Source organism: Amblyomma maculatum, chromosome 1, assembly GCF_055883805.1.
Source record: "Amblyomma maculatum isolate TAMU_Amacu chromosome 1, ASM5588380v1, whole genome shotgun sequence".
NCBI lineage: Eukaryota > Metazoa > Arthropoda > Arachnida > Ixodida > Ixodidae > Amblyomma > Amblyomma maculatum.
Window position 1 is genome coordinate 454,626,341 of NC_139344.1, and position 22,716 is coordinate 454,649,056.

The window sequence follows — 22,716 nt, forward strand, 5'->3', positions numbered from 1 at the left end:
TTTGCCTAATTGTTTTTTTAGTACAGCTTGTATGAAGGTTAAAACAGATGCTTGGACAAGTTGGTAACTCATTTTGACCGGAACAGCGCGCACTAAGACACAGACAAGACAATCGTGTGTGTCGTGTCTCTCTTCTTGTCTGTGTCTTAGTGCGCGCTGTTCCGGTCAAAATTGTATGAAGGGTTGTAAGAATGCTTGCGACTCTAGACTACTATATGACAGTTGAAACGACAGACAACAAATAGCGCAGAGCTTGTTAGTTCCTATGCACGGTGCTCGATGCGCTATGTAGCAAAGAATGTGATACTTGAAGCACCATCCGCGCCGCTGCTGCCAGCCAGCTGCCGTTTCTCTATGCAAATGCGCACTGCGCACCGCATTTATGCTCCTATAGGCACCGACTATTGACGAATTAATGGCCCGTTTTGACAACTTAATTGTGCTACATCACCTTAGTTATTAGATCATTATTAATATGGGTACATAAGTCTCCCATCCGTTTGGGCTATCGCCGAGGACCGTTCAGTGCTTTAGGGCATCGTCGCTGACGGCGGTGGGATCGCGTGGACAGGCCGAGTAGTCATGCGCTTTGTCTGTTCGCCAACGGCACAGCAGTCGCTCCCGGCACTCCTCGTCGCACTTTGATCCTTGGTCTCCGAGACGTGTGGTGTACCTGCACAGATCAGCCGGCGCGCGGATGTCCAGATAAAGAAACGTTGGGGATTGCGCTTATGAACACCTTTCTCATAATTCTTTATTTCCTTACCGCCACCCGCGGTTATAAGAAAGTACAACTGACTAGATGAGGCTCGAAGCGACGGCATAGAATGACGGGAGATCCCGAACGAAAACGAATTTTGCGGGACATTTAAGCACCGCATTTTAGAGTATGATGAGACAGTGATAACGGCTCTAGAGTGCGGCTCCTTTTGCTCTCGTTTTTCTTGTACATGTGCATTTCTAATTGCCTAATAATTATTTCCTTAATATCTGCCTCTGTTACTTCGCACCTAGCGTAAAATCATCAATATGCGAATAAGCGCCCGACAAATAAATACAAAGCATCATTTCAATCGAGCAGTACGAAGGGGCCTGCGTTCTCCATACGAGTAGCTTGTCTAAATAGGGATCCTAGTGTCCTGATGTATCTTATTCCCATCTCAAAAGAGCAAAGTTGACAGACTATTCCATGTGTCACATGTTACAGATACCGTGGTGGTTGTTTGAGGAGTGGAACGGCGCACGGGGATTGGCTGCTGGTTTTATGCCGACACGATTTAATCGAGTTACGAAAAGCGTTGCTGTAATGCACCCGTCAACCAGTTCCCGTTTAAGGTAACTGAACGTTAAGTAAAGAAATAGACGTACTATCATGAGGCTTCGACTAAAATGTGAGTAATCGCCATTTGCTTTAAACAAAGGTGTCGTCTTCGCCGGTTACGTCTACTGCCTGCCACGTTGTACGACGAGTATCTAAGCTAAAGCTAACCAAGCTATTAAAAAAGGTGGAAATCCTCGCTTATTGAACCTGGCTTAAAGCTGTCGATAGTCTGTGCGGTAGTATGCAGCATCGGTTTAGTTCTGAAAAAGTAAATTTATTAAAGTCGAATTAGCCCCCTTTAAGTTATTGGCTTCAGAAACAAATGGTACTTTATAAACTTTAGGCCTTACTATATAAGATCTCGCTGAAATGATTCACCAAAATATGAGATTTAATTGGAAGAAACATATTTTATCTGCCTTGACAATTATTTCGCTCAGTGAGCGATGCTGCTTCAGCGTCCCAAGACGCATTTACAAAATGGGCTTTTCTGTAGCGCTGTTCTTGAAAAGGACTTCAACGTGTGCACTCGGCGGAGAGATGGGCACCACCAGCTGTCCAGTGCTAGCGCACTTTTCAGGCCGATAAATAGCAAGCTATATGTTTCAGGACAAACTGCTGATGCGATACCTTAGTCCTTAGGCCGATAACCTATAACTAGCCGATTAGTTGCTGTTAAAGGAACGCGGTGGTGGACAAAAAGACTGGCAGAGGCACTGAGGAGTAAGTGTAGACGGCTTACATTTGAGAATTTGAAATAATTAAATTGATTAAACGTAATGAGTTATGACTATGAGTCATGATGACGCAATGCTTCTACAGAAGTGTTGAGCAATGGTACGTTGAACAATCCACATGAGTTTCGGTTATGGCTGTGGGTAATTATTATCTGGAACTTTGCGCTTCATAATTGATTACTCTTCATGTTTTGTTATGTAATAGCGCCATAAACAAGCTTAATAACAGTATCGGTCTCCGCCAAAACTGTATGGTGCATGCCAGTCAGTCTGGCAGCGGGTCGGGGACTTTCGGTACCTGGTTCAATGAAATTGTTCCCACTCACTGAACGTGTTTGTCTTGTTTCATACGCAGTGTCGAAGGCGTGCATATGCATCCAATATTGCAGGAAGCCACTGGATCTCGACAAACCTTCATGAAAGTTGACAATCCGTTATTGAGTGCAGACCAACAGTCACAAGGCAGCAGCGCATCAGCCAGCTGTTCCAGCGTTAGGAGGAGCAGCAGAAACTGCTGCAGAAAATTATTATACTCTATCTTCTAAACCAGCAGGAGTGTCTGGGGCGGAAAAAAATGAGTGCCGAACATCCAAAGCTGCGGATTCCGAGCTTAATGAAGAATCAGAAGGCTTTCTGAACGATTGGCCTACCATGATTAAGATGCCTCGTTTCTCTTAACAGTCGCTGCCCTTCGTGAAGGCCTTATTGTATGGGCAGCTTCTACATGGTAAAAGAAAGATGTATTGGTAGCTGCTAAAATTGTATAGCGCACGTTAGCCAGTCTGGTAACGTCCTCGGACACTTCTGGTGCGTGGGCGAGAAGCAGTAGTCGTTCCTTGGTCGCTGAAAGTGTCGGTCTCGTTCCGTGCGGTTCCGCCATCCAAATTTCATGTCAAGGAAGCCGGCGGTGTATGGGGCTATTGTGCCGATGAAGCATAATTGGAATTGGAATTGGTTTATTGGTTTCTCGTATAAGCGAGAGGAGGCAGGGACTAAAGGCTATGTGAAAGCTTGACAGAGGTCCCTGCCCCCCACACAGAGTCTGGCATTAAAATAATATACGTTGACATCAAAATACAGCAGACTCTTCCACGCGACTGTCCACAGCCAACGACTATCATTTGGCTTCAGTGGGCCGGATACACTGATCACGGATATTTCAAATTGTTGGCTATATTAAACGTACATTCTCGCCTTTAAAATTCTGGATAGCAAGGTTACGTTGTGTATTTAGCCCATTGTTTCTCCGTTTATACGATATGCTAAACAGTGCATCCCGCCGCTGCATGTTCCTCTTTTGCTAATGGAGCTCTGCTATTATTCTGATGGGATTGGGCATCAGCTAGTGGCGCTAGCTTGGCGAAACAGCATGATGATGTGAATGTCGCCTGTACTTCGGGAGCGCCATTCAGCCTCTTACACTCATTTTCCACGCACGTTGCTATAATCAGGAGGCCAACATAAGAAATCAAAGAATATTGACGGCCCCCACCTGACGTACATCGCAACCGAATGCGTTGCGTAGACCAACTGTGCCTTAGGTTTAATGAGATTGTTTTATCTATTGTGCACTTGTAACACAATTACGTATTTTATGGCAGGCAGTGGTTTGCTTCAACTTGTCATCAGCTGCAGAATGAATGCGAATCAGATTAAGCCCAGCAAAGCCTAGCGAATGGCGCTTTGCCAGAAGCTCGTTCCTAGCGCGTCTGCAATCTGTTATTGCTTCTATAGTTACAGATATGCTTATCTAGCGCTATTTCTGTGTAAAAAAATAACCAATGTATCGAAATATTTCGGACATCCTTGGCGTACGATATATCAGGGTTGAATGGTACTACTTTCTTTCTACTCACTGATCTTATGTGTCACTTCAATTTTCGGTGCTCGCGGCAGTAACCTACGTGCAAACATTTTATGCGTGGCGGTAATTTTTCGGCAGTAGAGAAATGCTGTGAGATAGTGCCTAACTGCACCACTATGGGACTAATTACTTACACCTACCGTAGATACTGGTCGAACCGGGATCTGTTGGCCTCCATTGTGCCGATGAGCGCCGCCCAGTCCTCATGACTAGCGCTGCTCAAGCTTAAGTCCTCGGTGCTGTACTCGAGTCTCCAGTGAGGCTCTGCGCCGAGCCGGTTTGCCTCGGTCAGGTTCATGAAGTACGTCTCGTGTCTTGTTACCAGCTGCATGGGCGAGTAGAACAGGCGCCCACGGCGTTAAGGCAGCCACTGTACACTGCCCAAAATGCCTGCAGCGGTTCCTATTGCGTGCAAAATTTCAGAACTCCGCACCCAAAAAAATAATCTACATTCTCAACTTAAGCTGTGGGCTCAATTAATGACTGCGATAAAAAATCAGCCGTTAGACGCTGCCGAACAGGAATATCGAGCGTAAGCAAAGAGTAGCCTACTTCTCCGAGATCACGTGGTATGTATGCATCTTTATAATCGAGGTAACGAATTCATTATATTAAAGCTACGGAACGCCATTTTCTGCCTGGAAGACCATGCTTTGACATGGTATGAGAACCGAGAAGGCACAATAACATCATGGCCTCAGTTCCGCCGTCTTATCGTAGAGGCGTATATCAGCCTTGATAAGCGCGAACGAGCAGAACGTGCTCTACAATCTCGAAAACAGATGCCAAACGAGTCCGTCATGATGTATGTTGAGGACATGACGAAACTATTTCGACGTGCGGATCCCAACATGTCTGAAGAGAGAAAGCTGCGCCACCTCATGCATGGGGTTAAAGAACAGCTTTTTGCTGGTCTTGTACGTAGCCCACCAACTACAGTTACCTCATTTTTAACAGAGGCGGTCACCATGGAAAAGATCCTACACCAGCGCCGCTCGGCGGTCTACGACAGCCCAATCCTCGCTACGACTGCTTCCAAGCCTCTTACAGCTGATGTAAGCAATACTGAACACCCCCGAGATCTTATTCGTGCAATTGTACGCGAGGAACTGCAGAAGGTTTGTGGCACGTTCCAACCCAGGGGTGACTCTCTCGCACATATGATCCGCGAAGAGATTCAGCAAGTCACGCAGCCATCTCTGCATGTTGCTGAAGCTCAAAGTACCCCTGTTCCTGATTATTCTCGTCCGACTTACGCTGACATTCTCCGACGCCCAGTTCCCGTCCAAGCTCCGTTGTCTACGTTACCACCAACCCAGTGCATGCCCGTCCAGCAGCCAATGCAATACATTCCTGTACAGCAGCCTACGCGGTACGTGCGGCCACCGCGATCAAACTTTCGACGAACGGACGTCTGGCAGGTACCTCGGAGCCGCCGCCTTTGCTACCACTGTGGGGAACCTGGTCACATTTTCCGGTGGTGCCCTTATCGGGAACTCGGACCGGAGGGTTTTTACACCAACGCACCTAGACGCACGTTCGGACAACTACCTCGTGACATTGGAGACAACCTCGCACAAGAGAGCCTCCGGATGGCGCGCCGACAATCCAGGTCTCCATCCCCACGTCGGCAAACCGCTTCAACAACTGGCAACTTCCCGCGAGCACCGCCTGGTCGCTCGCCAAGCCCCCACCGGGAAAACTGAGTAGAGCGACCTCCGGGGGCGGGGCCGCTAAATGTCAGCGCAAAGAAGTCCCCCCAATGAGAACAGATATGGATTTTGGAGCAGAAACGACAGCATTTGGTTCACGAGACCGGCTATCGCTGGACATCCCTGTGTGCATCGATGGTCATAATGTCAGCGCTTTAGTGGATACCGGAGCAGACTTTTCGATTTTGAGTGGGAAACTGGCAGCGACCCTTAGGAAGGTTATGACACCATGGTGTAGCACACAAATACGCACGGCTGGGGGGCATGTAATTACTCCTATTGGACAGTGCACGGCTAGAATCCAGATTCGTACTTCAACGTTCGTTGTCAGCTGCGTCGTTCTCCGGGAATGTTCTCGTGATTTGATTCTCGGTGTGGATTTCCTGCGGGAATATGGCGCCATCATCGATCTCCGACAGCGAACGGTCTCGCTCTCAACGGAGAAAGCGGCTGCCAGCCCCACCGATGGCCAACGTACGTGCGCCCTACGGGTTTCAGCCGAGTGTGTTTCAGTGCCTCCCCGCTCCAGCGTGTTTGTGAGTGTTGTGTGCGACGGGCTTCGTGACGGGCCGATAATAGCTGAAAGCAACCGCTCTCTTTTATTTTCTCATGGCATCTGTGCAGCTCGAAGCTTAATTATTCTCAGCAATGGTCACTCTGAGCTTCTCGTCACGAACTTCACGAATGAATCTCGCCACCTCTATCGCTCTACTGCCATCGCTTTCGGCGAACTGTTAAATGAAGTTTCTGAATGTTTTGCGTTTGACGTTATCGATACTCCCAGTGTTCTAGACCGCATCGATGTTAGCAGTGACCTTTCTTTCTGTCAACAACGCGCCCTGCGTGCCTTACTGCTGGAGTACGCCCCGTGCTTTGCCTCATCATCGAAAGTCCGGCAAACTTCTATCGCCAAGCATCGCATCATAACGTCTGACGATGCCCGACCTATTCGACAGCAGCCGTACCGTATTTCGGCCAAAGAACGTGAGGCAATTCGGACACAAGTCCAGGAAATGCTTAACGATGATGTTATTCAGCCGTCTAAAAGTCCGTGGTCGTCGCCCGTCGTGTTGGTTAAGAAAAAGGATGGCACGCTGCGTTTTTGCGTTGATTACAGGAAACTGAATGACATCACAAAAAAATATGTATATCCGTTGCCCCGTATCGACGATTCACTCGATCGACTTCGCAACGCCAAGTTCTTTTCCTCCATTGATTTAAAAAGTGGTTATTGGCAGATAGAAGTGGATGAGCGCGATCGGGAAAAGACTGCCTTTGTGACACCCGATGGCTTATATGAATTTAAAGTATTGCCTTTCGGTCTGTGTTCAGCGCCAGCGACGTTCCAGAGAATGATGGACACCGTACTTGCTGGTCTTAAATGGCAAACCTGTCTGGTTTATTTGGACGACGTCATCGTGTTTTCAGAAACGTTTGACCAACATCTTAATCGGCTGCGAACGGTATTGGACGTTCTTCGCTCGGCCGATTTGACACTCAAACCGGAAAAATGTCACTTTGGATGTCAGCAGCTAAAATTTCTCGGTCATGTGGTTAGCGCTGACGGTGTCCGGCCTGACCCTGATAAAACAGCCGCTGTAGCCAATTTTCCCATCCCTACCACGAAGAAAGCAGTCCGACGTTTCTTGGGCCTGTGCGCGTACTATCGCCGTTTCATTGCCGATTTTGCCAAGATTGCAGAACCTTTGACGCGCCTGACACGTGATGACGTCCCGTATGTCTGGTCTTCCGAGCAGCAGGAGGCATTCACCGAGCTGCGCCAACGGCTGCACAACCCTCTCGTTCTTGCACACTTCGATGAGGACGCTGCCACCGAAATTCACACCGACGCCAGCAATGTCGGTCTGGGTGCTGTTCTGGTCCAGCACCAGCAAGGCGAGGAAAAAGTGATCGCTTATTCCAGCCGCACCCTTTCTCGGGCAGAATCAAACTATTCAACTTCTGAAAAGGAGTGTCTCGCCGTCGTTTGGGCCACAATGAAATTCCGACCTTACCTCTACGGCCGTAAATTTAAAGTTGTAACAGACCATCATGCTTTGTGTTGGCTAGCTAGTCTTCGAGATCCATCAGGACGTCTTGCACGGTGGAGCCTTCGTATGCAGGAGTTTGATTACTCTATCGTTTATAAATCCGGACGCAAACATGAAGATGCTGACACGCTGTCTCGATCACCCGTGGAGTTGGCCCATGACAGTACGGATGAAGACGCCCATTTTCTTGGCATTATCAGTTCCTCTGATTGAAAGGCCCGGCAACGGGCTGACCCAGACCTCAAAACTGTGATCGATCATCTGGAGGGTTTCGATTCTACAGTATCTCGACTGTTTGCTAAGAACTTGTCATCCTTCTGTACGCGCGACGGAATCCTCTACAAGAAAAGCGCCGGCAACAGTGACCGAGCCTATCTTCTAGTCATCCCTGCAGATCTCCGCGATGAAATCTTTCATGCTTGCCATGATGAACCCATCGCTGGACACTTGGGCTTTGCACGCACTCTTACGAGAGTGCGCCAGGCCTACTACTGGCCCAAACTTACCGCCACCGTTCATCGATATGTTAGAGGTTGCCGCGAGTGCCAGTGGCGCAAGACACCGCCATTGAAGCCAGCGGGTCTCCTGCAGCCTATTCCCCCACCGCTAGTACCATTCGACCAAATTGGTATGGACTTTCTTGGCCCTTTTCCTCTATGGTCAGCTGGCAATAAGTGGATTATCGTGGCTACAGATTATCTGACACGTTACGCGGAAACTATGGCGGTGCCACGTGCAACATCCTCCGAAGTGGCACAATTTTTCATGACGCAGATTGTCCTCCGCCATGGCGCCCCTTCATACGTCATTACTGATCGTGGCAAGGCATTTAAAGCGCGTCTTCTTGAAGAAGTTTTCCAACTAAGCCAGACACATCACCGAAAGACTACTGCTTACCATCCTCAGTCTAATGGCCTTACTGAGCGACTAAACAAAACAATAGCGGACATGCTCGCCATGTATGTCGATGTCCGGCATAAAACATGGGACGAGATATTGCCTTATGTCACATTTGCATATAACACGGCCGTCCAAGAAACATCTCGATTCACTCCGTTTCGCCTAGTATACGGACGCGATGTACAGACCATGCTCGACGCTATGCTGCCATGTGCGGCTGACGACCAGCTGCTTACCGCTGACGCAGAAGAATTCACCACCTACGCTGAGGAAGCTCGCCAACTCGCCCGTAATCACATTACAAAACAGCAAGCAACAGATGCACGCCGATATAACGACCGCCATCGCTATGTCGTGTTCCAGCCTGGTGACAAAGTCTGAGTGTGGACACCTATCCGGCGCCCAGGCCTGTCAGAAAAACTTCTCAATCGTTACTTCGGACCTTACAGAGTGTTGCGTCGCCTCTCAGAAGTTACGTACGAGGTTATTCCAGACGGAACTGTACCGAGTTCTAGTCGTCAGTGCTCGTCTGACCTGGTGCATGTGCTTCGCATGAAGCCGTATTTTACCCGCTGAAAGTCATATTTGCCATCCGGAGCAGTTTTTTTCTGTGAACTTGCGGTTTTTTTTCGAGGGGGGGGAATAATGCCACCTGACGGTTCGAGGTAGCGCTTAAACGACAAAGAAGTTGGAGACTCTCGCGCGCTTCGGCTAGTTAACCCTTGTGGACTCTTGAGCTTGTGTCTTCGTGCTACCGTTTCTCGGGAACCTCTCTCTCGACTGTGTGTATCTGCCCCTGTTGCCGATACCCCTAAATCCCTGTCTTCGTGAGAATATTTTAGATCACGTGGTACGCATTCATGTTCGTTATAACAAATGTTGCGTTTTCGTTATATCCTGTATCACGTGGCATGCATGCATCTTCATTATAACCGAGGTTGTTGGATATTCCGAGATCACGTTGTATGCACGCCTCACCGTTATAACCGGTGCCACATGTTCGTTATATCTTAGGTCAAGAGTCGTATCAGGAATAACACAAAACTCTCAAATGAAAGCAGTAGAAATAACGTGCTCAAAGAAAACGCGCTGCTTTGAATACGGGTCGAAGTTATACTATAACGGTAGCTGCCGTGGTGATGTGGAGACAGATTCGGTACTGGGGGAATAAGTGCTGTTCCATGTACATTTTGCACGAAGGCTGAAAAAAAATCTATGAGCGTAGCTGGCCTCTTGGTTTCCTTATCCTGCTGCTAAACAGAGAACAAGTGACTTTTACATCTAAGAGCAATTATCAACCTCAGGACAGGCTGCTTCCGAAATTCATATCCCCCCCAACTGGTTTACATCTTCACTGTGACGAAAAGACGGTGGAGGGGCCGTGAACGCGTGAGGAACCTACAAGCTTAAACATAATGTCATTGTAAGCTAAGATTTGTGTAAGGACTTGATTCAAATTCAGTAGCAGCAGACGTTCAATCGGCCAATAGCCCCAGAGAATCTAAATATGGCCCGTGAGTCTTGTGAGCGTGCTGGACCAGCTGCGAGAATACCAATTGTGAATGTGCACGTGTGGGATACCCAAGAGAGCAGGCCATCTTGTCGTCATCGTCACCATTGTCAGCCTGACCAGACCACTTCAGTGCAAAGGTCTCTCGCTCCATATCCTTCTTATTAACCCTGTCCTGTGCCAGCTGCACCCTTTTGACCCACGAAAGCTCAACGATCTCATTCGCCCACCTAACTTTCTGCTGCCACCGCTACGATTCATCGTTTGGAGGCGAGTATGTTACCCTTAAAGACTGTCAGACACCTTGCCTTCGCATTAAATATATGCCCTGCCCATGCACATTTAGTCTTCTTGATTTCGACTAAGGTGTCATTAATTTTCGGTTATTCCCTTATCCATTCGGTGCGCTTTTTGAGGTATATTGCTAACCTGAAATTTACACCTGACTAACAGTAATTGCCGAATGTTCTCCAGCCCAACATGATTATTTCACTGAATCCCGTTTCGCGATCCGTATCTGCGGTTGTTACCTGCTAAGCATATACATTCGCCTACCACTTCCAGCGCCTTGAAAATTGAAAAATGTTAAAAAATTATTTCCAGTAATATACAAGAAATGGGCCTCGGGCGAAAAGCTACAACGATAGCTGGAGAGACGCCCGAGGCCCAGTAATGGCAGAGCAACAGGACGTGTGACATTAAGGCGAAGGTATACTTATATAACATGAAAATTATGAAGCACAGAAAGAGCACATATATACAAATGAAACAGCAAGTTAAAAACCAGCACAGTAAATTAACGGCCCACAATAATGCAACAGTATACACGAAATATGGCAAAGCGTAATGAAAATGAAGTGACTATTCTTGTAATAATGTTTAAGGCAAGTAACGAAAAGCAAAGAGAGACAGTGCGGAATTGATAATTATAGCTTAAAGTCCTTAATTGACGCGGTAAAGATGTTTGGGTTATGTATGCTATAATGTTTTAATATGCATGGTAAAATAAAACAAAGGCTCTTGTTACCGTATAACGTCCTCGTTTGAGGAAAGTCCCCTATTTGTTCACTTGTGGTGTGAAAGGGTTTTTCGTAAGGCTTAAGTACAGGTATATTCTTCAAGAAGTAACTTAAGCATTGAGGTGACAATTTAAGGCAGCGAAGTAGACGATACTCAAACATGGTATGCATACGATGAATCCTATATTTCGGAAATAATGTTTCTGTATGGGCAGTGTAGCATGCACCAGCGATCAGTCTAATTGCCTTCTTTTGGAGACCGAGTATGATGTTTAGATTTGTTTTGGATGTTGTACCCCAAACGAAGTGACAGTAGTTTATGTGTGATTGAATTATAGCGTGATAAATAAGGAGCTTATGCTTTGGTGAAAATTCGTTACGCAGTCTCGAGAGGAAACCAACAGATCTACTGAGCTTGCTTTCAATATATATTATAGGGTCCGACCCCCTCATGTGAGAGTCGAATACAACACTAAGTGATTTGAACTTGTCTACAATTTCAATAATGTTATCTTCTAGATGCAGAGTACTGTTTATTGTAATATCTTGGCTAAGGGGACGAAAGAAGACTGCTTTGGTCTTGTTAGAGTTAACTGCCAAACCATTAGCTATTGGCCATTTGTGGAGAGCACAAAGAACCAGATTTGCACTATTGATTAGTTCACCGGCAGTAGATCCCCTAAGAAAGAAACTTGTGTCGTCAGCGTACTGAATACAACTTGTATGATAGGCTATGCTCGGAAGGTCGTTAGCATATACATTAAAGAGGAACGGTCCAAGAAGGCTACCTTGCGGGACACCACATTCAATGAAAAGGGAGGAAGACTTGTGATTATCGACCGAAATGACATGCTGGCGCATGTTTAAATAAGAACGAAAGAGTTGGAGGGAAAGACCACGGACACCATAGCTTTCTATCCTATCAATATCCTATAGCTATAGATATCAATATCCTATCCTATCAATATCCTATCCTATAGCTTCATCATCATCATCAGCCTGACTATACCCACTGCAGGGCGAAGGCCTGTCCCATATTTCTCCACTTAACCCAGTTCTGTGCTAGCTGCATCCACTTGACCCCCGCGAACTTTTTAACCTCATCCGCCCACCTAACTTTCTGCCTCCCACTGCTACGCTTTCCTTCTCTTGGAATCCAGTTTGTTACCCTAAGCGACCATCGGTTATCCTCTCTTCGCACTACATGTCCTGCCCAAGCCCATTTATTCTTCTTAATTTCCACTAGAATGTCGATAACTTGAGTTATTTTTCTGACCCACTCTGCATGCTTCCTTTCTCTTAATGTTACCCCTACCATTTTTCGTTCCATAGCCATCTGGGTTGTCCTCAACTTAAGTAGAACTCTCTTGGTTAGCCTCCACGTTTCAGCCCCATAGGTGAGTACACGTAAGATGCAACTGTTGTATACTTTCCTCTTGAGCGATACCGGTAAGCTGCTAGTTATAATCTGCGAGTGCTTGCCAAATGCGCTCCATCCCAATCTTATTCTTCTTGTTATTTCCTTTTCATGGTCCGGAGCTGTGGTTGCTACCTGTCCTAAGTAGACATATTCGCCTACTACTTCCAGTGCTTCGCTACCTAACGTAAACTGCTGTTCCTTCCCGAGGCTGTTGAACATTACCTTAGTCTTCTGCTTATTGATTTTCAAGCCTACCTTTCTACTTTTCCTGTCTAGGTCATCAATCATTATTTGCAGTTGATCCCCTGAGTTGCTTAGCAAGGCAATGTCATCAGAAAATAGCAGATTACTGAGGTATTCTCCATCTACCGTTATCCCTAACTGCTCCCATTCCAAGTCTCTGAATACTTCCTCTAAGCAAGCTGTGAATAGTACTGGGGAGATTGTGTCTCCGCCTAACACTTGCTACCTATCAAAAAGTGCTGCTCCTTTCCGAGGCTGTTGAAGATTGCTTTAGTGTCTGCATATAAATTGTTAGCCATAACTTTCTGCTTTTACTGCAGGTTTCATCAATGACCTTTTGTAATTCTTCTACTGAGCTGCTCAGAAACTTAGAGTCATCGACAAATCTCTCCTAACTGTGATATTATTCACGAACACTTATCCCCAAGTGCTCTTTGTCCAGCCATCTGAATACTGCTTCCATATAAGCGGTGAATAGTAGTGAAGGGATCGTGACTCCTTGCATTACCTCCTGATTGGCATTTTATCAGCTTCTTTTTTTTTTCTGGAGAACTGCAGTTACTGTGCAGATATCTTCTAGTACGTTCACATGTGGTCTTTTTACACTATTCCCCAAGTGCTCTTTGTCCAGCCATCTGAATACTGGTTCCATATAAGCGGTGAATAGTAGTGGAGGGATCGTGATTCCTTGCATTACCTCTTGATTGGCATTTTATCAGCTTCTTTTTTTTTTCTGGAGAACTGCAGTTACTGTGCAGATATCTTCTAGTACGTTCACATGTGGTCTTTCTACACTATGACTTCGGAATGCCTGTATGATTGATGATATTTAAACAGAGTGAAATGATCTCTGGCAACCAGTGAATGTTATATACAAGGTGGGTGTATTTCAATCATTTTTTTATCCCCTGGTGGAGCAAGTAGATATGATGTATTGTAGAATAGTCATTCCGAAAACCTGGCTGATCCTTTGGTTGATAAAGATGAAAGGTTGTTGTGATTCTGTTAGCGATCGCATTAGTGAATACTTTGTACGTAACGGACAGTAGGCTGATTGGTACTTACTTTTCGAAGTCCTTGACATCCCTCATCTTATGGATTTAGATAATATTGGCGTTCCTCCAAAATTCCAGTACCGTCCAAATTTTGAGAAATTGCGTATACACAATGGCCCGTTTCCCTAGCGTGATATCCCTTCTTTTCTTCAATAAATCTGGAGGTACCTTATCCTCCACAGCTGTTTTCGCCCATCTTAAAACTTCTAAAACTTCATTTTTTTCCTGGAACTGGCCAACGTCGTATTACTCTACACTGTTGCCGTTCTTATTGTCGATCTAATTACTCCAACTATCATAATTCTTTCTTTCTTTCTTTCTCTCTTTCTTTCTTTCTTTCTTTCTTTCTTTCTTTCTTTCTTTCTTTCTTTCTTTCTTTCTTTCTTTCTTTCTTTCTTTCTTTCTTTCTTTCTTTCTTTCTTTCTTTCTTTCTTTCTTTCTTTCTTTCTTTCTTATATGTTCCTTCCCATTAAAGCCGGAGCGAAAGCTAAAGGCTACAGAGCCTGGCAAAGGCTTACGCTCAGGATGACGTTCAGCGTGCAGTTCGAAAAAAAAAAACGTATGCAAAAACATGCAAAAGAGCCCTTCGAATCATAAACACAACGCGCAAATTCAGAAATTTGTTTGCATGAAGCTGAGTCATTCCAAATAACTATGGATAAAAAAAATGCAAAAGATTGGCATTTTATTGTTGATTGCTATGTAATAAACCAACTGCAATTAATGAAACAGTTGAAACATACCGCTGTTGACGATATCAATGAAACCATTTGCTGAACTTAGTGATACGGTGTAGGACACTTGCAAAATAATGAAGAAAAGTACATGTATTCTCTGATAAAATAAAGAACACAAAACAAAACAAAAGATTAAACTATGCAATTGCGTTGTCCTGCTTGAGCAATAGGGCTTTAAGAAACTTTTTGGTGACAGGTTTGTTAAAATTTACGAGCCTATCTACACGACTCAACGGAAAACGGAATCGGTAGTCTGTATGTTGCTGGCCGTAGTTTGTTCTTGTGGCAGGTGTCCTTCTGAGTACCCGACGAAGAGAATACTGTGAACTTGGGTTTGCATCTGAAGCTTTATGTAATGTATTGTTGTTAATGTACTGTAAGAGCTTGTAGTAGTAAACCTGGTTTGCTTTGATTATTAAATGTTGTGAAAAGAGCGAATGCGTTGGTAGAAGATAGGGCTTGCCATAGAAGTTTTCAAATATTCTCAGTGTTTTTTTCTGCAATGAAGTTAAGTTCTTATAATTTTTGGCTGTTGTAGTTCCCTAGACGAGTACGCAGTAAGACGGTCAAGAGCAGAAGAGGGTATAATACATTGTTTTCCAGCCAAAGCGGAACGACGTTCTTAATCTTATACTTACACCCAACAGCTCGACTTAAGTCCCTTGCTAGATGACTGATGCGTATTCCAAGATAAGTTATTCTGAAACTACACACCCAAACATTTTTGTGTCGTTACGTGATCTATTAGCTTATTACGAAAATTGATGGCGATTTTGCAACATACCGGCTTATTTATTGGTGCAAATATTATATATTTGGTTTTGTTTATGCTTAACCTTAATTTATTAATATGGAGCCCGAGGGATAGTGAGGTGAGGTAGTTATTCACTGTATCCTGAAGCGAAATGAGCGATCTGCGTGCGAAAAAGAGATTAGCGTCACCTGCGTACATGAGTTTGGCGAACTTGGTATACTGCAGATGTCATTAATGTAAAAATTGAACAATATCCGGCCTAGAATTGATCCTTGCGGTACGCAATACAGTACCTTTAATGCTTTAATAATGACGAATGCGCATTATTTATTGTAACATATTCGGATCGATTAGTCAAATAATTTCTGATTAGATCTAATGCGACACCTCGTGTACGGTAGTCGTAAAGCTTCATTAATAATATTTAATGGTCCACCGAATCGAAAGCCTTCTGAAGATCCAGAATTATACCTATCTGTGTACAGTCTTTGTTCCATATTACATATTATTTCGTTTTTAATGTATAGTAATGCCTATTCAGTTGACTTATTCTTTTGGAATACGTATTGTGTCTCATAGATTATGTTATGTTTTTATGAAATCTTCCATTCTGACGTTTATAACATCCTCAAAATCTTTTGACAAAAGGGGGAGCACAGATATGGGACTGAAGTTGTTGACTGAGTAATGACTCCCACCTTTATGAATTGGACTCACTGTTGCTATTTTGAGTTGGTCAGGAAATGTTCCAGTCTCCAGCATACTATTAACAATATGGGTAAGAACGACAGAGATTAGATTGGAAATATATGTTATAGAAATTGCCTTATTATCATCAATGCCGGCCACAGTGATATTTTTAAATTTTCTACCAGTCGCTCAATTTCAAGCGGTGTGGTTGGCGACATTGCCAATGAGTTCAAAATAGCAGTTTGCGGTGACAAGCTCTTGTACAGATGGGCAAGTGGGAGTGTATTTTTCGCTGTGTATGAAATGATTGTTGAGGGTATCAGCAGCTGTTGTGTCACTAAGATTTCCGTGTGGCGAGGAAACCCGAATAATTTCAGTACGAGGAAAGTAATTGTGAGAACTCCTCGGGTACTTTGACTACCTTATTCATATTGATTATGGCATTGCTTGCCTTGTCACTTAGGGTATACATCTGATTTTTTCTACGCCTATGTTCCTCAGCCTATCGGTTTTAAGCTGCCGCCGTCTATTACAGCATGCTGGATTATTATACTTTCTTACGTGAGGCAATTTTAGGTTATTTGTTAGCTTTGATAACTCTTCCCTTCTTTTTCTTCTTTTGGATTTGGGGCTTTGATTTTTGGCGTTTTTTACTTACATTTTGCGTCGGTTTAGATAGTTTAGCGATCTTGTGTCTAGTTACTGTGCCACCTACTGCTGCGGCGCACTCATCAACGATATATATGAAGTTATCGTTCTTTGCTTTCTGTACATTCTCTACCTCTTTCTCCACCTTCTTTCTCACCGCTAATTCGTTGATGGGCTTCTTCTTTACATTCTTATGTTCCCTCTCACATCTACACTAATGTGAGAAGTTGCCATACTGTGGTCATTGCATCGCGCCTTTTCGATTACCTCTGCATCCGTCACAATGCCAGGGCTAGAGCACAACACGAAATAATTTTATTTTTATTTCCACCTTCGGGCTTTCCATGTCCCTTCCGATTCTTTCATTTGCAGAACTAGTCAATTTTAATTTGGAACGTTTTGTATTCTGAGAGCTTAACTATTACCTCCATGCTCTCACTAAAGCCAATGCAATATTCACCCACTGCCTGGTCTTCAGCCCTCTTCTCGCCTGTCTTGGCATTGAAGGTGTCCGTCAGTACATTATATTGCGTTTTTACCTCACCCATAACGGATTCCATATCTTCAGTACGCTTTCGACTACTTACTCATCATAAATATGTGTAGGCGCGTAGGCCTGTATACCATCAGTTTACACCGCTTATTGAGTTGAATTACGAACTACTCTCTCATTATTGCTATACTATAACTCCTTTACACTGCCAGGTATATGCTTACTGAATAACAATGCATGTCCACGCTTTAGTAGAGCATATGCTTTATTTATATTCCCTGTCATGCCTGCTACTCCCTCGAGCAGCACTGATAAATTAGTCTTACTATCTATGGTTATATAGTGTTAAACATTGCGAGGGTTAGTTTCCAATGGCTGCTTATGCCAAGCCAGGCATTATTAACACCATCTGTTGCGTCAAGATCTGACCATCGCCAAGCCCAGTTTCTCCACAGCCGCTGTGGATAAAGACCGGTTATTTCAATAACTTAACATTAATATATGTTCATGCCGCAGAAAAGTAAGTATCCATCTCCCTGTCTGCAGAAAGTGTCCGCAGGCCGATAAGATCGATAAGAAAGTCAATAGACGTATTCTAATTTGTATACAGACAATTGCTCGCTTAGTAATTGCCTTCAGTGATGGCTCCCAAATTTAAGTGGGCCAACACCAAAATTTTGTGCACCGGACCCTCAAAACTGTACTTCGTCTGAATTCGATCAAAATTAGTATCAAGTGTAATTTCACTATGGCCAAGTTCGTGGTGACTTCCAAAATTTCTTCCATAATGGACCACGCCAAAACATGGCATGCTTATGCATTACCGGCTCATGGGAAATTATGTCCACCCTTGAGCTTTTATTGCGAAAACAATACTACGCCAGGTCTAACCGCTCGTCGCTGTGGGCCGGGTCCGTGTCCGTGGTCCCCTGGCAGGAGCTGCCGACTTGGTTAAAGCGGGGATTTAATAATAATAATAATAATAATAATAATAATAATAATAATAATAATAATAATAATAATAATAATAATAATAATAATAATAATAATAATAATAATAATAATAATAATAATAATAATAATAATAATAATATAAAAAGAAGAAGAAGGAAAGGAAGGAGAAAAAGAACGCTCGGTCACCCACGACTAATGCTTTCGCTTCATATTCGTGTTTTTTTTCTTGTAGTGTCTATATAGGAGGTGTGGACAGGTATTACACCAGGGTGGCCAAATCCTTCTGGGCCACAAATTTTTATATAAAGAAAGCGGTAAATGTGGTGCCACATGGATGTCCTTTCGCGCGCCAGAGGCGAGAAGGAGAAACTCGTGTATACGTTGTCTTCTCGTTCTCTGCTTCGGTAGCTAGACGACTGTTGCGCGGCCATCTTATGGGCACCATCGAATGGTGACAACGCCAACAAGGATTTCCGCGTAATGAGGCTAGAAAGGCTTTCACCTAAGAAATGAGTTTTCTTCATAGTGCCTACAGATATGTAATAGTAGCAAAAACATGGTGAACACATACACGACACCTTACCTTGGATTGGACGTCGACGTCGTAGATGCGGTAAGCGGGGTACAAGAAGGTGTACGTGGTGACGCTAGGGGCGATGAAGGCGACGCCGAATGGACGCTTGCGGTCGTCGGACGAGTAATACACGATCATCTCGTCGTAATGCGTGTGTCCGTAGAACTGCCCTGCCACAGTGTCCGAAAATCTGTGCACGACGAAATACAAACAGCAGCCGCTTTTCATCATACCTTACTCAACCTTAAATTTGTTCTTATCTACTGAGGCGGGAACCTGCTGTTAGAGATTAGGGGTCATGGGCTGAAATTTGAGACGCATTTATAGACAACTGTTTTACCTCAAGAAGTGCAAAAAGGTAGCGCGTGAAGCGTACAAATGATCTAAAACGTGATACTTCTCAAATGTATGTTCTTCAATACTTTATCTTGTACCCTTCTCCACTTTCTCCACTTTTTGTGTTTCGTCGTATGCTTCCTCGGAAGTTTTTCCCCCAACAGCAAATACACCCGACATATTTTAGTGAACTTTTACCGCAGGCATACCAAAGAAATGCCCACACTTTTGCTTTATTCCTCGCCATCACATTTCAGCTGTTGGCCTTTCCTCACCGTCCTCTCCCTTTGTGAAATTTCCTGGCCCTCTCACTCTCAAGCACTGAAGAGTTCAGGTGTGAACAAAATTATGCAAAAGAAAACAAGACGAGATAGGGAGACCGGGCTATACGGACGAAGAAGGAGTTCGAGAGCCGTTTAAAGTGGTGAGATTCGTTCGCTTATCGCGCTTATATTATAGTTCACGTTTAATTGTTTTCACTGAGTCGTCGTGCAGACGTGTTCTGCAATCGGGGTGGCCCGGAAGGCAAACCTAATGAAAGACCAGGGCAGATGGGAAATCTGTGTTATACGCTCATCCTCTATCTATGAATTTTTTTCCTCCTCCACCCTCATCTCATCGCTTCTTCTCTTTTTCGCCCGCGCAGATTTTGCTGTGCAGATTCTCCATCGCCCTCACCTCATCGAGTGAAAGTAAAGTAAGGACAGCCTCATGAGGACTTCCCTTCATGAGGCTGCCCGTGTCTGCTGATGATACGCTAGTTCACCCTTCTATATCATTGTAAAGAGCCCAGTCTGCACAGTTGGTACGGCCAGCAAACTTTAGATAGTATGCTGTCGCTTTCTCAAGTAATGGAACTCAAGGAGGGCACATTAGGTTGAATGTCTCGCAAGCCTACGCCCTGAACGAAGTCGTTTTTGTTTTTTACATATTCCACACTAGACGCGATGCATTTTCAAGGATCAGTACTTTAATCTCCACATAATTCAGCAGAAATATGAGTTTGATGTTTTGAATTTTATATAGACAATGAGGAAAGGGGATGTACGCTCAATTTTAGAACAGAATTAGAAACTTTCACTTAAATGTAAGCGTGTCCGTTCCGTAACATGATATATTAAAAGTTATTGAACACGCATGGCTTTACGTTAAAGCGGCGGAGGAAACTAAAGACAGGGTATAAAAGCGCTGACCTTTCCACGATTCTGTGAAACATGGCGCTCCAAGTGTCAAGGCAGTCGGGTAGACCAGGAGGAATGTGGCCGATGAGGTGCACCTGTATTAATAAGTGAAGCAGACTAGGATCCTAATCAGCTCGGAAAAAAGATTTGGAAGGCTTGTGGCTTAGTACATAAGCAACCTCGTGATACACGTGATCTATAGTTAAACGTTCCAAAAGCCTTCACGAGCATTCGCATCTCTTGAAAAAAATAAAAAGTCACCTCTGCTTTTTGGCAGAGATCAGGCCGCCGTCAAGCTGTAATGTGAATTGTTTCTGTCGATTTCACGCTCAACGTCATTTCATATCAACTGACATGTGGAGGCAGTGCTCTAGTTAACGAAAAACCTAGCGTTTTCACAAGACAAGGGAGACGAGGACAGGACAGAGCTACAATTTACAACTGAATGAAATCGTCAGACGAAAAAAAAAAATCCCATCATTAAGCAAGAACATGCATGAGCATGGCTTGAAAAAACTGATAACACCCTTCCTTGGCAATCTGAAAACCATATAAGAAAAAGAAAAAAAAGAACAGTGATCACTCATGAAATGTGGTGCAACTCAAGTACGTTCTAAAACCTTTTTTGTTCCATAGGATGAACGGATCGTGTTCTAATGCACGGGTTACTTCTGTATTTCGCAAATTAAAGCGCTCCCAAAAACGTTTCTAAAACGTTTTTCAGGTTGCACCACATTGCGTGAGAGGCCACTGTTCTTTTTACTTTATCTTTTGTTTTTAGATTGCCAATAAAAGGTTTTATCAATATTTTCAAAATATGCGCATGTGTAACCTTCTTAATTGTTGTTTGTTCTTGCTTAATGATTTGACGTTTTTTGTCGTACGATTGTATTCAGTTGGAAGTTGTAGCTCTGTCCCGTGCTCGTCTCCCCTGTCCTGTGAAAATGCTGTTTTTCGTTGAAACAACGTCTGTCCAACTGGCCCCACAGTATCCTCCGTGAAAAAAAAAGAAACAGTGCTCTTCCAGTATTTTTACAACTTATGCAAAACCTTTCGGGGTATAAACAGACGGAACAGGTTTGCGAAAGTTTTTCAATATAACTCTTTCCAACAACAACAGCAGCAGCAGCAGCAACAACAACAACAACAACAACAAAAACAACAACAACAACAACAACAACAACAACAACAACAACAACAACAACAACAACAACAACAACAACAACAACAACAACAACAACAACAACAACAACAACAACAACAACAACAACAACAAAACAACAACAACAACAATGGCAACAACAACAACGACGACAATAACAACAACAAAACAACTAAAGAAGGACATACATCATAGAACATGAACCTCGTATAATTGCGAGCAGAAGATCCCAGAGGACACGACGCGGAAACGTGCCTAATTGCAATGTCTAGCGCAAATCTGTACAAAAGTGATTGAAAAAATATTTTACGCATCCCTTGCGGGGCCGCTTTTTTGCCGTCATGACGGAGTACCTTAAGTTAACGACTAATTGTAGAGTGCCAGCTGAATATGTTGATATTTTTCTTTTCTGACGTGGCATAGCGCGCAACTCAGCTGATAAAACTACAAAACTGTGTCAAAAATTGGACAAATTATTCTGTAATGTAGTAAATGTCAGAATCTGTAGTTTTCTGTTGTTCTTCAGCTCTTTCTGTCGTACTTTTCTGTAGTCTGCAGTTCTGTAGTATTTTTCGGTCGTATCTACAGAAACTTCTCGTGTAAAAAAAGGTTCAGTGTCAAAAAGCGCATAGAAATTATGTTGTGACAACGGAAAATGTTCTAGGATACGGCATTCCTTTAGGAGTTCCTCAAGAGCGTCAGATAGGAAAACGCGTCCGCGGGCACTTAGCTGTTCGCGAGGGGCACCATGACGAAGAGCCAGGTTCTTCCGAAGAAAGACATCGACGTCGCGCGCGAAAGCAGAAGGTAACAGTGATGTCTTAGTGTATGTGGTTAGACGATCTACTGCCACAATAATCCAGCGGTTGCCGGTGGAAGTGGTATGAAGAGGATTGTAGAGATCTATGCCGACGGGATCAAACGGACAGGCAGGACAGAGTAAGCGCGGCAACAAACCAGGGGACTTGTGAGAGGTTTTTGGGCGTTAGCAAGAAGAGAGTGAGCCCACAAAGTGGCGGAAAAAGTGGTATATTCCAAGCCAGAAATATACCACTGCGCGTAGACGCAGGTGCATGTAGGTTTTCAACACTCCACCGTGGACACAGTGGGGATCAGCGTTGAAAGCAGCTCAAATGTCCGCGGGGAGATGATGGGGGATGACTAAAAGCAATTTCTTTCTGTCGAGAAGATATTGCTGCGATAGAGCAGGCCGTCACGAATGCAAAAATGGTGGGCTTGGCGGACGAGAGCTCTGGACGAATGACCTGAAGAAGGACTTCAAAGAAAGTCTAGAAGGGTAGCTATTCACAGGCCGTGCCGCTGTTCCGTGGCCATGTCGACACTGGCAAGCGAAG

The 22,716-nt window shown here is 44.3% G+C and overlaps 1 protein-coding gene across 1 annotated transcript in view; it reads right to left on the reverse strand.

Moving 5' to 3' along the window:
- Positions 1 to 445: 445 nt before the first annotated feature.
- Positions 446 to 22,716, reverse strand: part of LOC146209693 (sphingomyelin phosphodiesterase-like) — a 90,259-nt gene continuing 67,988 nt past the window's right edge. The window contains exons 9-12 of the mRNA XM_084580946.1: positions 20,212 to 20,294; positions 18,692 to 18,872; positions 4,063 to 4,247; positions 446 to 673 (exon numbers count right to left, since the gene is read on the reverse strand). Of these exons, the coding sequence (XP_084437072.1) occupies positions 523 to 673; positions 4,063 to 4,247; positions 18,692 to 18,872; positions 20,212 to 20,294 (600 nt within the window). The 3' untranslated portion in view covers positions 446 to 522. The remainder of the gene's footprint in view (positions 674 to 4,062; positions 4,248 to 18,691; positions 18,873 to 20,211; positions 20,295 to 22,716) is intronic.